Raw genomic sequence first — 14,646 nt, forward strand, 5'->3', positions numbered from 1 at the left:
ATTTCCTATCGTGATGTCGATGTTGTTGTATGTCTAAATCTTTCTCTTATTCACTCACAGATGATGAGAACATGCGTGATGGCATCATCCGACAGCAAAGGGGCTACTTAAGTGGTAATCCCAGTAAATTTTGCAAAGAAAATAATGTTTCATGATGTTGAACAATGCACCGGAAAGTAAAGAAATATTTTTGGCGGAAAAGTGCATTTATGCGATCCATTATGCGACTGCAGAATCACTCTGCGGACCGCATAATGGCCGCAGAGTGAGGCAGTTAATTGGGCCAATTGGAAGCAAGTATACAGTTGACTATGCGACCGCATAACAGTTATGTGGTGCATTATGTGACCGCATAACGGTTATGCGGACCGCATAGTGACCGCATACACAGACAATTCTTATGGCTATTTTGTAACCAACTATGCGATCGATATGCGGTCCGCATATCGGTTATGCGATCACATACCTTGTTCCGGAGCTCCATTTTTGGGTTTTTAAAACCCGACCCTATTTCATTAAATACACTCTTTGGGTCATTTTTGAGCTATTATCTGACATTTTAGAGTGAGAGAGGGTGCCCTAGAGTGAGAAGGTGTTCTCCAATATTTCTTCTTCAATTCTTGCTCAAGTTTTGGAAGATTTAGAAGGCAAGCTCACTAGGTCTTCATCCTAGAGGTAAGATTCTACACCCTAAACCCTAATTTCAAAATCATCTGAACATGGGTAATTAGCAAGATAAAGTTTGGGCATGAAAGTTGATTATTTTACATGCATGTGATATCAAGGGATGTAGGAAGATTGTTGAACTAAGCATGGTAAAGATTGGATTGTGGGATGATGGAATCCTCCATAAAAGGGGCCTTGAAACCTTATGCACACCTTGTGTTTGATAAAATGCTCAAATGAGCTAGAAACATGATCATTTTCCTAATTGTGGTTCAATTTGTTATATTTCTAAAATAGATTGAAGTTTCTAAGAATTCTGGAACGTTTTAGAGTTTAAGGAAGCCCAGTTGAGGTATGTTGGCTAAACTCTTCTTTAAGAGTTGGAATTCTCATTATCCTTGTAAGTTCTGAGATGTTGATTATAAATCGAGTATTCCGATAAGTTCTGTGATGAAGATATATGTTCAATTCATATTTCAAATACTCTTATCATATTGCATTATAAATTGAGGATGTGTCCCAAACTATGGAGTACAAATCCACATATTATAATTTCTAGTCGTGATTTATGTAAAAGTTATTATGCCAAGTTGTATAGAGATTGTGATTGTGATATACCTCCACCCGCATACATTGGGGTGAGGCGGCATGACCGCTTTGTGGGGGGATTATGGTATAGGGATTGTGATTGTGATACACCTCCACCCACATATATATTGGGGTGAGGCGGTAAGACCGCTTTGTGTAGGAATTATGATATTGTGGGACTGCACCTCCACCCGCTTACATTGGGGTGAGGCGGTACGACCGCTTTGTGTATGGTTTTGGTATTGTTGTGGAACCACCACCCGCATACATTGGGGTGAGGCGGCATAGCCGCTTTGTGTTGGTATTGGTATCGTTGATGCATTTCCACCCGTATACATTGGGGTGAGGCGGCATAGCCGCTATATGTAGGTTCTTGGTAGTGTGGTTACACCTCCACCTACATACATCGGGTGAGGCGGCAGGGCCGCTTTGTGTGAAGATGGTTATATAGGATCTCATCTTAAATCCTATAAATGTTTTTGATAGCTTTTAATAAGCTTGCTATGGTTGAGATAGTTATCTATATTATTCTATTGCCGGACTGGTTCATCATAATTATCTTGTATTTCTAAATTCTTAAATTGGTGTTTAGTTTTCATACAAGTACTATTCGACGATACTAACGTCCCTTTTGTCGGGGGCGCTGCATCTTTAAATGGATGCAGGTGGTTCCATGGTAGGAGACATTGATCAGTGATAGCAGTGCACCTTCTTCCCAGCTGACTTGGTGAGCCCCACTTCATCCCGGGGTCATGTATCTTTTGATCTTTATGTATTATGGTTGAGATATAGCTGTGGCCTTATTGCCGGTATTGTCATTGTACTCTTCTTTATCTATAGAGGTTCCATAGACATAGTGGGCTGTGTATTGGTACTGGAAAAGACAAACTATACTATGTTGTGGTGGTATTACTTGTCCATTTGAGACTTTAAAAATGGTGAAACTTATGGTAAGAAATTGGTAACTGCAGACATGACTATTTTATTGTTTAATTAAGGAAAACATATATTCTCTTTATTCATGAATGAGTTTGGGTAGAAGAAATCTAACAGGCTTGCTCGGTCGAGTTCACTCGGTTGAGTGCCGGTCGCGCTCCACGGTTTTGGGGCGTGAAAAACTTGATATCAGAGCCTAAGGTTTTAAAGTGTCCTAGGATGTCTCGTAGCCGTGTCTAGTAGAGTCCTTATTATCGGTGTGTTATCGACCACATCTATAATTAGGATGCTACTTGGGCATTTAGGAATAATACCCTTCTTTCATGTTCTTGATCGTGCGATAAAGCTGGTTGTAAGATTGTTCCTCCTTTAACTCCTGCGTTGCTATAATATTCAGTATATGGCACCTAAGAAGAAGGCAAGAACTGGCCAAAGAGCCAATGTCACCCCAGGAGTGACGGTTAATCCTATAATTGATGATGCGGGTGAGCACCCGAGGAGTGAGAATATTCCTCCAACTACTACACTGCCTGGCTCTACTACAACTGATCAGGCCGTACCTGTCCCTATCTCTACAGAAGGTGCAACGGTTCCTCCAACTGATATTCCAGTTCCACCTCCAGCTCCAGCTTCCGATTCTTGTGTGCCTGATATTGATATTAGGGGAGCCATACAAATGTTGACACAGTTAGTGACTTCTCAGGCCCAGAGATCGAGTGTTGGGCATACTTCTTCCAGTCATCCAAGAGAATCTGCTAGTCCCAGGGTGAACAAGTTTCTTCAGTTAGATCCTCCGGTGTTTACGGGTACTGATCCCGAGGAGGACCCCCAGGACTTCATTGATGAGATGCATAAATCTCTCATTGTTATGCATACTACAAAGATAGAGGGAGTAGAATTGGCCTCTTACCGCCTGAAAGGGGTGGCCTATTCTTGGTTTGAGTTGTGGGAGGAATCCCGTGAGGAGGGAAGCCCTCCCGCAAGGTGGGGTGAGTTCGCAGATGCCTTTATGGATCATTTCTTACCTGCAAAAACTAAGGCAGCTCGTGCCGCTGAGTTTAAAAGCATGAAGCAGGGTAGTATGAATGTGTGGGAGTACCATATGGAGTTTGCGCGCCTGTCCAAGAATGCTATTCACATGTTGCCCACTATAGAAGCTAGAGTGTGCCGGTTTATACAGGGCCATAGCCCATTGGTTATAAATGAGGCCTCTATAGCTGCCTTAAATTCCGATATGAACTATGGTAAGATGGTAGCATTTGCTCAAGCCACAGAGACCCGCAAATTGAAGAACAAAATGCAGCGTCAGAGTAGCAGCAAGGCCCGGTCCGCGGGCAACTTTGCTGGTTCTTCCAGTGGTGGTGGTGGTAGGTGTGCATTCAGGGGAGGGTCATCAGGACCATCCCAATCATTCGCCCAGTCTTCGATGGGTGCACAGTCATCTGGACCCAGTCAGGGCAACAGGGGAACCCACCAGCAGGGTCGGCCTGATAGAAGGTTTCAGCAGCGGAGGCTTCCATGCCCTAAGTATGGGAGGATGCACTTTGGGTCCTGTTTCATGGACCTACTAGTATGCTATGGGTGTGGTTTGCGGGGTCACATTCAAAGAGATTGCCGCTTGTCCCACCGAAATATGGACAGAGGCGCGGCACAGTCAGCTAATTCTGCAGTTACTACATCCACAACACCTCCAGCTCAAGGCACCCCAGCACCCATAGGGCGTGGTGCAGCTAGAGGTGGTGCACGAAATTCGGGAGGACCCAGCAGATTTTATGCTATGCGGAGACGTCGGGAATCAGAGGCTTCTCCAGATGTTGTCACAGGTATATTGACTGTCCAATCTCATGATGTATATGCTATTATTGATCCTGGTTCCACTTTGTCATATGTCACTCCTTATGAGCCGTTCTCTATATCTACTCCGGTTGGTGAGTCTATTTTGGCCGTGCGGGTTTATAGGGATTATGTTGTCATATTGCGTGGTCGAGACACCGTGGCCGATATTATTGAATTGAGAATGGTATATTTTGATGTGATAATGGGGATGGATTGGCTTTATTTTTGTTTTGCCAAGCTTGATTGCCGAACTAGGACTGTTAGGTTCGAATTTCCAAATGAGCCAGTTATTAAGTGGAAGGGTAATGATATAGTGCCAAAGGGTAGGTTTATTTCCTACCTTAAGGCCACAAAGATGATAAACAAGGGATGTATTAACCATTTGGTCCGAGTTACGGACACCGATGCTGAGGCACCTACACTTGAGTCTGTGCCTGTTGTGAATGAATTTCCAGGAGTCTTTCCGGATGAACTCCCTGGGATCCCACCAGACAGGGAGATTGATTTTGGGATTGATGTGATGCCAGACACACATCTTATATCTATTCCATGCTATAGAATGGCACCGATAGAATTGAAGGAGCTAAAGGAACAATTGAGAGATTTGTTAGAAAAGGCTTTTATCCGACCGAGTGTGTCCCCTTAGGGCGCACCGGTCCTTTTTGTAAGAAATAAAGATGGGTCACTGAGAATGTGTATTGACTATCGGCAACTTAATAATGTCACAATCAAGAATAAGTACCCACTGCCAAGGATAAATGACTTGTTTGATCAATTGCAAGGTGTCAGGTACTTCTCCAAGATTGATTTAAGATCCGGGTATCACCGATTGAAGATCAGGGAATGGGATATTCCGAAAACAGCTTTTAGAACCCGGTATGGGCATTTTGAATTTTTGGTGATGTCTTTTGGGCTAACAAATGCCCCAGCAGCCTTCATGGATCTTATGAATCACATTTTCAAACCATTCCTAGACTCTTTTGTGATAGTCTTTATTGACGATATTCTTGTATATTCACGAAGTCGAGAAGACCATGCCGATTATCTCAGGGTAGTTCTACAAACTCTGCATCAACACCAGTTATATGCAAAGTTTTCAAAGTGTGAATTTTGGCTTGAATCAGTCATATTCTTGGGTCATGTAGTTTCTAGTGAGGGAATTAAGGTTGATCCTCAGAAAATTTCAGCGGTGAGGAATTGGCCGAGTCCTAGAACTCCAACAAAGATTCGCAATTTTTTAGGCTTAGCTAGATATTATAGAAAGTTTGTGGAGGGATTTTCTGCTCTTGCCTCTCCATTGACTAAATTTATGCAGAAGGCAATTAAGTTCCAATGGTCAGATGCTTGTGTAAAGAGTTTCCAGGAATTGAAAGCAAGACTGACTACGACATCAGTGTTGACTCTACCAGAGGGTATAAATGGATTTGTGTTATATTGTGATGCTTCAAGAATCGGTCTTGGATGTGTATTAATGCAACATGGGAAGGTGATAGCTTATGCTTCTAGGCAACTAAAGAATCATGAAAAGAACTATCCAACACATGATTTCGAACTTGCGGTGGTGGTATTTGCATTGAAAATTTGGCGTCATTATTTATATGGGGTCCATGTGGATATATTCACAGACCATAAGAGCCTTCAATATATTTTCAAACAGAAGGAATTAAATCTAAGGCAGAGAAGATGGCTTGAATTACTCAAGGATTATGACATTGATATTTTATACCATCCGGAGAAGGCTAATGTTATGGCAGATGCTCTTAGCCGGAAATCTATGGGTAGTTTGGCTCACTTGGAGGCATACCAAAGTCCATTAGCCAAGGAATTCACCGATTGGCTAGTTTGGGAGTTCGTCTTGCGAACTCTAGTGAAGGAGGGGTAATTGTGCAAAATAGGGCTGAATCATCGCTTGTTGTGGAAGTCAATGAGAAGTAATACAACGATCCATTGTTGGTGCAGTTGAAAGAGGGGATTCATAAACCTAAGACCATGGCCTTTTCTCTTGGCATGGATGATGGTACACTAAGGTACCAAGGTCGACTCTGTGTTCCAAATGTGGATGGTCTCCGTGAAAGAATGTTTACTGAAGCTTACACTTCTAGTATTTTGTGCACCCAGGTTCTACAAAAATGTATCATGATCTTAAGGAAGTCTATTGGTGGAATGATATGAAGAGGAATGTGGCGGACTTTGTCGCAAGATGTCCGAACTGTCAGCAAGTGAAGGACGAACACCAAAGGCCCGGTCGGTTGACACAGAACATAGAAATTCCAATGTGGAAATGGTTAATGATTAATATGGAATTTGTGGTAGGATTACCGCGCACTCTGCGCAAGTTTGAGTCAATTTGGGCGATTGTGGATCGACTCACGAAATCAGCACACTTTTTGCCCGTTAAGACTAATGACACAGTGGAGCAGTATGCTCAATTGTGTATCAAAGAAATAGTCATGTTGCATGGCACCCCAGTTTCCATCATTTCTGATCGGGGGGCACAATTCACTGCTAATTTTTGGAAGAAATTTCAGCAAGGTTTGGGTACTCAAGTGAATCTTAGTACAGCCTTTCATCCGCAGATTGACGGGCAGGCAGAGCGGACTATTCAAACGCCTGAGGATATGTTGCGTGCTTGTATGCTAGACTTAAAAGGTAGTTGGGATGATCATTTACAATATATAGAATTTTCATACAACAATAGCTATCATGCTAGCGATGGCACCATTCGAGGCTTTATATGGTAGGAGATGTAGATCTCCTATTGGGTGGTTTGAAATTGGGGAAGCAGAGTTGATAGGGCCAAACCTCATGCATCAGGCTATGGAAAAAGTTAAAATCATTAAGGAGCGGTTGAAGACTGCTCAGAGTCATCAGAAATCCTATTCAGATGTTCGTCGTAGAGATTTGGAATTCAAGGAAGATGATTGGTTATTTTTGAAAGTTTTTCGCATGAAGGGTGTAATGCAATTCGGTAAGAAAGGGAAATTATGACCGAGGTATGTCGGACCATACAAAATCATTTAAAGGATCGGTGAGGTAGCATACAAGCTTGAGCTACAACCTGAGATGTCATTAGTACACCCGGTGTTTCATGTGTCTATGTTAAAGAAAGTAGTTGGAGACCCGATGGTCATTATCCGGTTGAGACTATTGAGGTAAATGAAGAATTGACTTATGAAGAGATTCCAATTTCTATTATTGATCGGCAAGTCCGAAAGTTGAGAAACAAAGAAATTGCATCCGTGAAAGTGCTATGGAGAAACCAGTAGGTTGAATAACCATGTAATTATGAGTTGTGCCTTATGAAAATGCTAAGGGATATTCCTATGAAATATGTATGACTTGTACATTTGGTGTTAAGGGTCTTCCGTTCTGGTAATATAATTGCTTGTGAGGCCACAGTTGGTGTTGTTTTGTATTATGTTACGATGTTGGATTATGTATATGCTGTTAGGATGTGTTTTTGGGGCTCTCTGACGGGTGGATAGACCTAATTACAAGGGAAACTCTGGCGAAATTTTTTGAAATTTAGGGAGTTAGTCAAATTTGGGGCTGCTAGTTTGTTATATAAAACAAACTAAGTTGCATATGATTCTAATGACAGATTTTTACCCACATTCGAGGACGAATGATCCTAAGCGGGGGAGAATGTAACACCCTGGAAAATTTCAAAGTACTTAAGTGGTAAGCCGGGTAAATTTTGCAAAGAAAATAATGTTTCATGGTAAGCGGCTCGAACTTTTTGGGTTGAACAATGCACCAGAAAATAAAAAAAACTTTTTGGCAGAAAAGTGCATTTCTGCAGTCCATTATGCGACCGCAGAATCACTCTGCGGACCTCATAATGGCCGCAGAGTGTGGTAGTTAATTGGGCCAATTGGAAGCAAGTATGCAGTCGACTATGCGACTGCATAACAGTTATGCGGTGCATTATGCGACCGCATAACGGTTATGCGGACCGCATAGTGACCGCATACACAGATAGTTCTTTTGGCTCTTTTGTAACCAACTATGTGACCGATATGCGGTCTGCATATTGGTTATGCGATCGCATACCTTGTTCCGAAGCTCCATTTTTGGGTTTTTAAAACCCGACCCTATTTCGTTAAATACACTCTTGGGGTCATTTTTGAGCTATTATCTGATATTTTAGTGTGAGAGAGGGTGCCCTATAGTGAGAAGGTGTTCTCAAATTTTTGTTCTTCAATTCTTGCTCATGTTTTGGAAGATTAAGAAGGAAAGCTCACTAGGTCTTCATCCTAGAGGTAAGATTCTAGACCCTAAACCCTAATTTCGAAATCATCTGAACATGGGTAATTAGCAAGATAATGTTTGGGCATGAAAGTTGATTATTTTACATGCATGTGATATCAAGGGGTATTGGAAGATTGTTGAACTAATCATGGTAAAGATTGGGTTGTGGGATGATGGAATCCTCCATAAAAGGGACCTTGAAACATTATGCACACCTTGTGTTTGATAAAATGCTCAAATGAGCTAGAAACATGATCATCTTCCTAATTATGGTTTAATTTGTTATATTTCTAAAATAGATTGAAGTTGATAAGAATTCCGGAACATTTTAGAGTTTAAGGAATCTCAATTGAGGTATATTGGCTAAACTCTTCTTTAAGAGTTAGAATTCTCATTATCCTTGTAAGTTACGAGATGTTGATTATAAATCGAGTATTCCGATAAGTTTTGTGATGAAGATATATGTTCAATTCGTATTTTAAATACACTTATCATATTGCATTATAAATTGAGGATGTGTCCCAAACTATGGATTACGTATCCGCATGTTATAATTTCTAGTCGTGATTTATGTGAAAGTTATTATGCCAAGTTGTGTAGAGATTGTGATTGTGATACACCTCCACTCGCATACATTGGGGTGAGGCGGCATGACCGCTTTGTATGGGGATTATGGTATAGGGATTGTGATTATGATACACCTCCACCCGCATATATATTGGGGTGAGGCAGTATGACCGCTTTGTGTAGGGATTATGATATTGTGGGATTGCACCTCCACGTGCTTACATTAGGGTGAGGCGGTACGACCACTTTGTGTATGGTTTTGGTATTGTTGTAGCACCACTGCCCGCATACATTGGGGTGAGGCGGCATAGCCGCTTTGTGTAGGTTCTTGGTACTGTGGTTACACCTCCACCTGCATACATCGGGTGAGGTGGCGGGGCCGCTTTGTGTGAAGATGGTTATATAGGATCTCATGTTAAATCCTATAAATGTTGTTGATAGCTTTTAATAAGCTTGCTATGGTTGAGACAGTTATCTATATTATTCTATTCCCGTACTGGTTCATCATAATTATCTTGTATTTCTAAATTCTTAAATTGGTGTTTAGTTTTCATACTAGTACTATTCGACGGTACTAACGTCCCTTTTGCCGGGGGCGCTGCATCTTTAAATAGATTCAGGTGGTTCCACAACAGGAGACATTGATCAGTGATAGTAGTACACCTTCTTCCCAGCTGACTTGGTGAGCCCCACTTCGTCCCGGGGTCATGTATCTTTTGATCTTTATGTATTCTGGTTGAGATATAGCCGGGGCCTTATTGCTGGCATTATCATTGTACTCTTCTTTATCTATAGAGGCTCCGTAGACATAGTGTGGGTTGTGTATTGGTACTGGAAAAGACAAACTATGCTATGTTGTGGTTGTATTACTTGTCCCTTTGAGACTTTAAAAATAGTGAAACTTATGGTAAGAAATTGGTAACTGCAGAGACGACCACTTTATTGTTTAATTAAGGAAAACATGTATTCTCTTTATTCATGAATGAGTTTGGGTAGAAAAAATCTAACGGGCTTGCTCAGTCGGGTTCACACTGTTGAGCACCGATCGCGCTCCACGGTTTTGGGGCGTGACATCAGAGGTAGAGACAGAATCCGAGGGAGGGACAGAGCTCCCTCTTGGGGATTAGGGCATCCCAGAGTTTCCCTAATGGCACCACTAGTGGATCTAGTGGAAGATCCTATTATTGAGGAGCAGGATGAGATACCTACAATCGAGCAGGCCGTGACACAGTTCATGACTATACCAGCCTCTAGGAGGTCATGGGGCATATATTGTAGTTCATGGACCTTATGACTCAGGTTATTTCTAGCGGACTCGGCCACATCTTAGGTTGGAGGGGGAGCAAAGACAACTATATCTCATGTGCCAGGGCACGTTTTTGCCATTTATCAGACCCCAGGGGTACTACCTATAGGCGGAGTTCAACCGGTTGTAGTGGCTAGGGTAGAGACCAGACAGGCTGCGAGTATTGAAGAACAGAAGCAGCTGGACAGATTTACTAGGCTTTATCCTCCCCCTCTGGCGGTAAGCCATCAGAGGACCCATTAGATTTCATTGACATTTGTAGGGAGAGGCTGTATAATTTGGGACTAGTGGAGTCCGAGAGGCTGTATAATTTTGGACTAGTGGAGTCCAACGTGGTAGACTTCACCACTTTTCAACTAGAGGGGAAGGCCCGTAGATGGTGGTAGTCTTATCTTACGAGTACGCCAGCAGGTTCACCTCCCTTCACTTGGGATCAGTTCTCGCACATCTTCATAGAGAAGTATATTCCAGCTTCATAGAGGGAGGAGTTACGGGGTTAGTTCGAGCGGCTCCAGTAGGGTCAGATGTCTATGACCGACTATGAGGCGAGATTCACTGAGTTGTCTTGCCATGTTGCTGTATTACTTCCCACAGAAGCAGAGATAGTATTGTGGTTCATTGCGGGCTTGCACTATGGGATTCGGGTTACTATGGCCCGAGAGGTAGAGTTGGAGACTTCTTTCCTCGAGGTCGTAGAGATAGCTCGGAGGATCGAGGGTATCCATATTTAGGGCATAGATTTCATTTCAAGGGACAAACGGCCTCGTCAGTGGTCAGTTCGTGAGAGGCCATCCTAAAAGGCGCATGTATTCATCACTACAGCCTATTCGGGATGCTTCAACGTGAACTTACTTCAACGCTATTCCAGAGAGTACCTATCATCCACCAACTATTCAGGGTTCCTCCAGTGGCTACTCAGGCTATTAGGGCTAAATCTAGAGTCAGCAGTTTCCCAAACTTCAGGGCAAGGCAGTGCAGCAAGGCCATCAGCCCATGATTACCATATCAGCTGCCACACCGCCCGTCTAGTTGGCCATAGGTAAAGGGGAGGTGTTTAGACATCTCCCTAGAGGTGAAGGCCAGACATGCGGTGCTCCGGATAGATTCTATGCCTTTCTAGATAGACCTAAGGCAATAGCCTTTGACGTTATGGATCGCATGTATTATTTTCATTTGTCAGAGAGATGCATCAGTACTATTTGATCCAGGGTCTTCTCTTTTCGCTCCTTATCTTGATGTATCTGGTGAGTCCTTGGATGCTCCTATATATGTGTCCATGTCGGTAGGTGATCTGTTGTCGTGGATCGGGTTTACTGGTCCTGTGTGGTGATTTATCATGGTATGACACCAGATCAGATCTTCTATTACTCGTTATGATTGACTTCGAGGTTATCCTGGGGATGGATTAGTTGTCTCCATATCATTCCATTCTTGATTTCCATGCCAATATTGTTACCTTGGTAATGCCAGAGTTTCCTAGGCTAGAGTGGAGAGGTTTATATAGTAGTGCATCCAGTCGGGTTATTTCTTTCTTGAATGCTCGGCATATGGTCAAGAAGGGGTTTTTGGCCTATCTGGCCTTTGCTCGAGATACTACTGTGGAGACTCATACGATAGATTTAGTGTTTGTGGTGCGAGAGTTTTCCAATGTATTTCCGGCTGACTTATTAGGTATACCGCTGGATCGTGATAATGATTTCGGTAATTTGGCACTAGGCACACGCCTAGCTCAATTCTTCCTAATCATATGGCTCTTGCGGAGTTGAGAGAGCTGAAGGAGCAGCTTCAAGAGTTGCTGGAGAAGGGATTCATCTGGCCGAGTGTGTCGCCTTGGGCACACTTGTGTTATGTGTGAAGAAGAAGTATGGGAGTATGCAAATGTGCAATTATTACCGCTAGCTGAATAAGGTCACCATAAAGAATAAGTACCTGTTGTCGTGTATTGATGATTTATTTGATCAACTACAGGGTTCTAGGGTGTTCTCAAAGATTGACATGAGATCTGGGTATCATCAACTAAGGATTAGTGGTTCGGATGTTCGAAAGACAGTTTTTCAAACTAGATATAGGCATTACGAGTTTCTAGTGATGTCCTTCGGCTTGATTAATGCTCCGATAGCACTTATGGATATGATAAATTGGGTGATCAGGCCATATATTGACTCATTTGTCATTGTCTTCATTGAATGACATATTGATCTACTTGTGTAGCATAGAGGAGCACGAGCAGAATTTGAGGATAGTGCTTTAGATTATGAGGGAACAAAAGTTATATGCTAAGTTTTCGAAGTGCGAGTTCTGGTTAGATTCTTTGTCTTTCTTGCGACATGTTGTATCAGATGCGGGTATTAAGGTGGATCCCAGGACGTTTGATGCAATTCAGAGTTGGCCTCGTCCTAACACAATGACCGAGATCACAAGTTTCTTAGGGCTAGCAGGTTATTATCGTTGGTTTGTTGAGGGCTTCTTGTCTATTGCAGCTCCTTTGACTAGATTGACCCATTAGGGTGTTTAATTTAGGTGGTCTGATGATTGTGAGGGGAGCTTTCAGAAGCTCAAGATCGCATTAACTACAACATCATAGTTGGTTTTGCCTTTAGATTTAGGGATGTACACAGTGTATTGTGATGCTTCATGCATTGGTTTGCATTGTGTATTGATGTAGGAGGGGAGAGTTATTGCGTATGCTTCTCGTTAGTTGGAGCCCCACGAGAAGAGTTGTCATGTGTACCATTTAGAGTTTGTTACGATAGTTCATGCTATCAAGATCTAGCGACACTATCATTATGGAGTGTTGTGGAGCTTTAAACCGACCACCACATCTTTCAACATCAATTTAATCATAAGGACCATAATCTTAGACAATGCAAGTGGCTTGAGTTACTAAATGGCTATGATATCACCATTCATTGTCATCCAGGCAAGGCGAATGTGGTTGCGGATGCCTTGAGAAGAAAGGCTGAAAGTATGGGTAATTTGGCGTTCATTCTAGCAGATGAGAAGCCATTGGCTTTGGACATTTAGTCCTTAGCTAACCGACTTGTGAGATTAGATATTTCAAAGCCCAAGTAAATTTCTTGCGTGTGTTTTGGCTCGGTCTTCTTTATTCGAGCGGATTAAGGCTCGTTAATACGATGATCTGCACTTGCTGATTCTAAGAGAGACGGTACTATGAGGTGATGCTAATTAGGTGACTATCAGAGATGATGGTGTTCTGCGACTCTAGGGTTGCTTATAATTTCCTACTGTTGATGGCCTGAGGGAGTGGATTCTAGAGGAGGCACACAATTCGTGTTATTCCATTCATCCAGGTGCCACAAAGATGTGGCAGCATAACTGGTGGCGGCAGATAAACACGCACATAGTTGAGTGTCACGCCCCAAACCTAGGGAGGCATGGCCGTCACCCGATGCCATACTCGGCCCAAAAATACAAATCTATAACTGTGAACTCTTGCAAAGTAGCCCTCAACTTAGGCTGATGAGGCCTACCTGCAAGCTGACAATACCAATCAATGCCGATGAGTCCATATTCTGAATCATTTGAAAATAACGTCTATCTCATCTGAAGGGTAGACATACCCAAAAGCTCATATACTTAACTGTGCAGGCTGACGAGGCTGGCATGAACTTCTACAACCAGCAATGCCAAACTGAACATTCACACAGGGCTGGCAAGGCCATAATACTAACGTACAAACTATACAGGACTTGTCTAGAAGCCTCTAGAGATAACAGAATTGTATCATAGTCGACACAGGGCCTCGACTTACCCATCAAACCAGTATATACAAAATGGACTCTAAAGTCTAGACCTGGTAATTCTGAGGGAGTAGAGCTTACCAATCAAGCTAATGTCTGGATCTGTCAACTAGGAAGGTCTATCCGGTTGTCTATCAGGACCTGCAGGCATGAAATGCAACGTCCCCAACAAAAGGGATGTCAGTACAAAATAATTTACCGAGTATGTAAGGCAATAGAATAAGTGAAAGCTGAAACTGAACTGATAATATAAAAACTGAAAGTAACTTGGAGTCAAAGATGATCTAAAGATATGCTTACCTGCTGATACTGACTCAACTCTCTCAATATAGTAAGTAAAATGGCAATCCGGTCCTATAAGGCTCAGTACGTATAACTGCTCGATCGTAGTAGGCTCGCATAAAAACACTCGTCCATACTAGTCTTGGTACATGTAACTGCTCGACCATAGTAGTATCGCTTATAGGCGCTGGGTCATACTAGGCATGGAATCAAAATTATTACTCGGCCATTCTGGGCTCGCTCTAGGTGCTCGGCCACAGTAGGCTCAGTATATAACTTACCATCTAATCAGAGGTTGCCCAATAGGGGCCTGCTCATCGATTATAGTTTGGTGGTAATGAAGACACTATAATATTGTATATATAGACCCTATGCTCTCATACCTGAAAGAAAATAGTACTTAACTGAGTATAAAGTCACGATAAGGGAGAATAATATAACATATGAGACTAG

The 14,646-nt window shown here is 42.5% G+C and overlaps 1 protein-coding gene across 1 annotated transcript in view; it reads left to right on the forward strand.

Moving 5' to 3' along the window:
• LOC138902778 (uncharacterized) overlaps positions 1-13,174 on the forward strand; it is a 30,998-nt gene extending 17,824 nt beyond the window's left edge. The window contains exons 2-10 of the mRNA XM_070190676.1: positions 2,588-2,650; positions 2,744-3,149; positions 3,234-3,557; positions 5,151-5,215; positions 5,342-5,512; positions 5,986-6,043; positions 6,145-6,335; positions 11,331-11,394; positions 13,071-13,174. Coding sequence (XP_070046777.1) covers positions 2,588-2,650; positions 2,744-3,149; positions 3,234-3,557; positions 5,151-5,215; positions 5,342-5,512; positions 5,986-6,043; positions 6,145-6,335; positions 11,331-11,394; positions 13,071-13,174 — 1,446 coding nt within the window. The remainder of the gene's footprint in view (positions 1-2,587; positions 2,651-2,743; positions 3,150-3,233; positions 3,558-5,150; positions 5,216-5,341; positions 5,513-5,985; positions 6,044-6,144; positions 6,336-11,330; positions 11,395-13,070) is intronic.
• The last annotated feature ends 1,472 nt before the right edge of the window (positions 13,175-14,646 follow it).

Source organism: Nicotiana tomentosiformis, chromosome 12, assembly GCF_000390325.3.
Source record: "Nicotiana tomentosiformis chromosome 12, ASM39032v3, whole genome shotgun sequence".
NCBI classification, from domain to species: domain Eukaryota; kingdom Viridiplantae; phylum Streptophyta; class Magnoliopsida; order Solanales; family Solanaceae; genus Nicotiana; species Nicotiana tomentosiformis.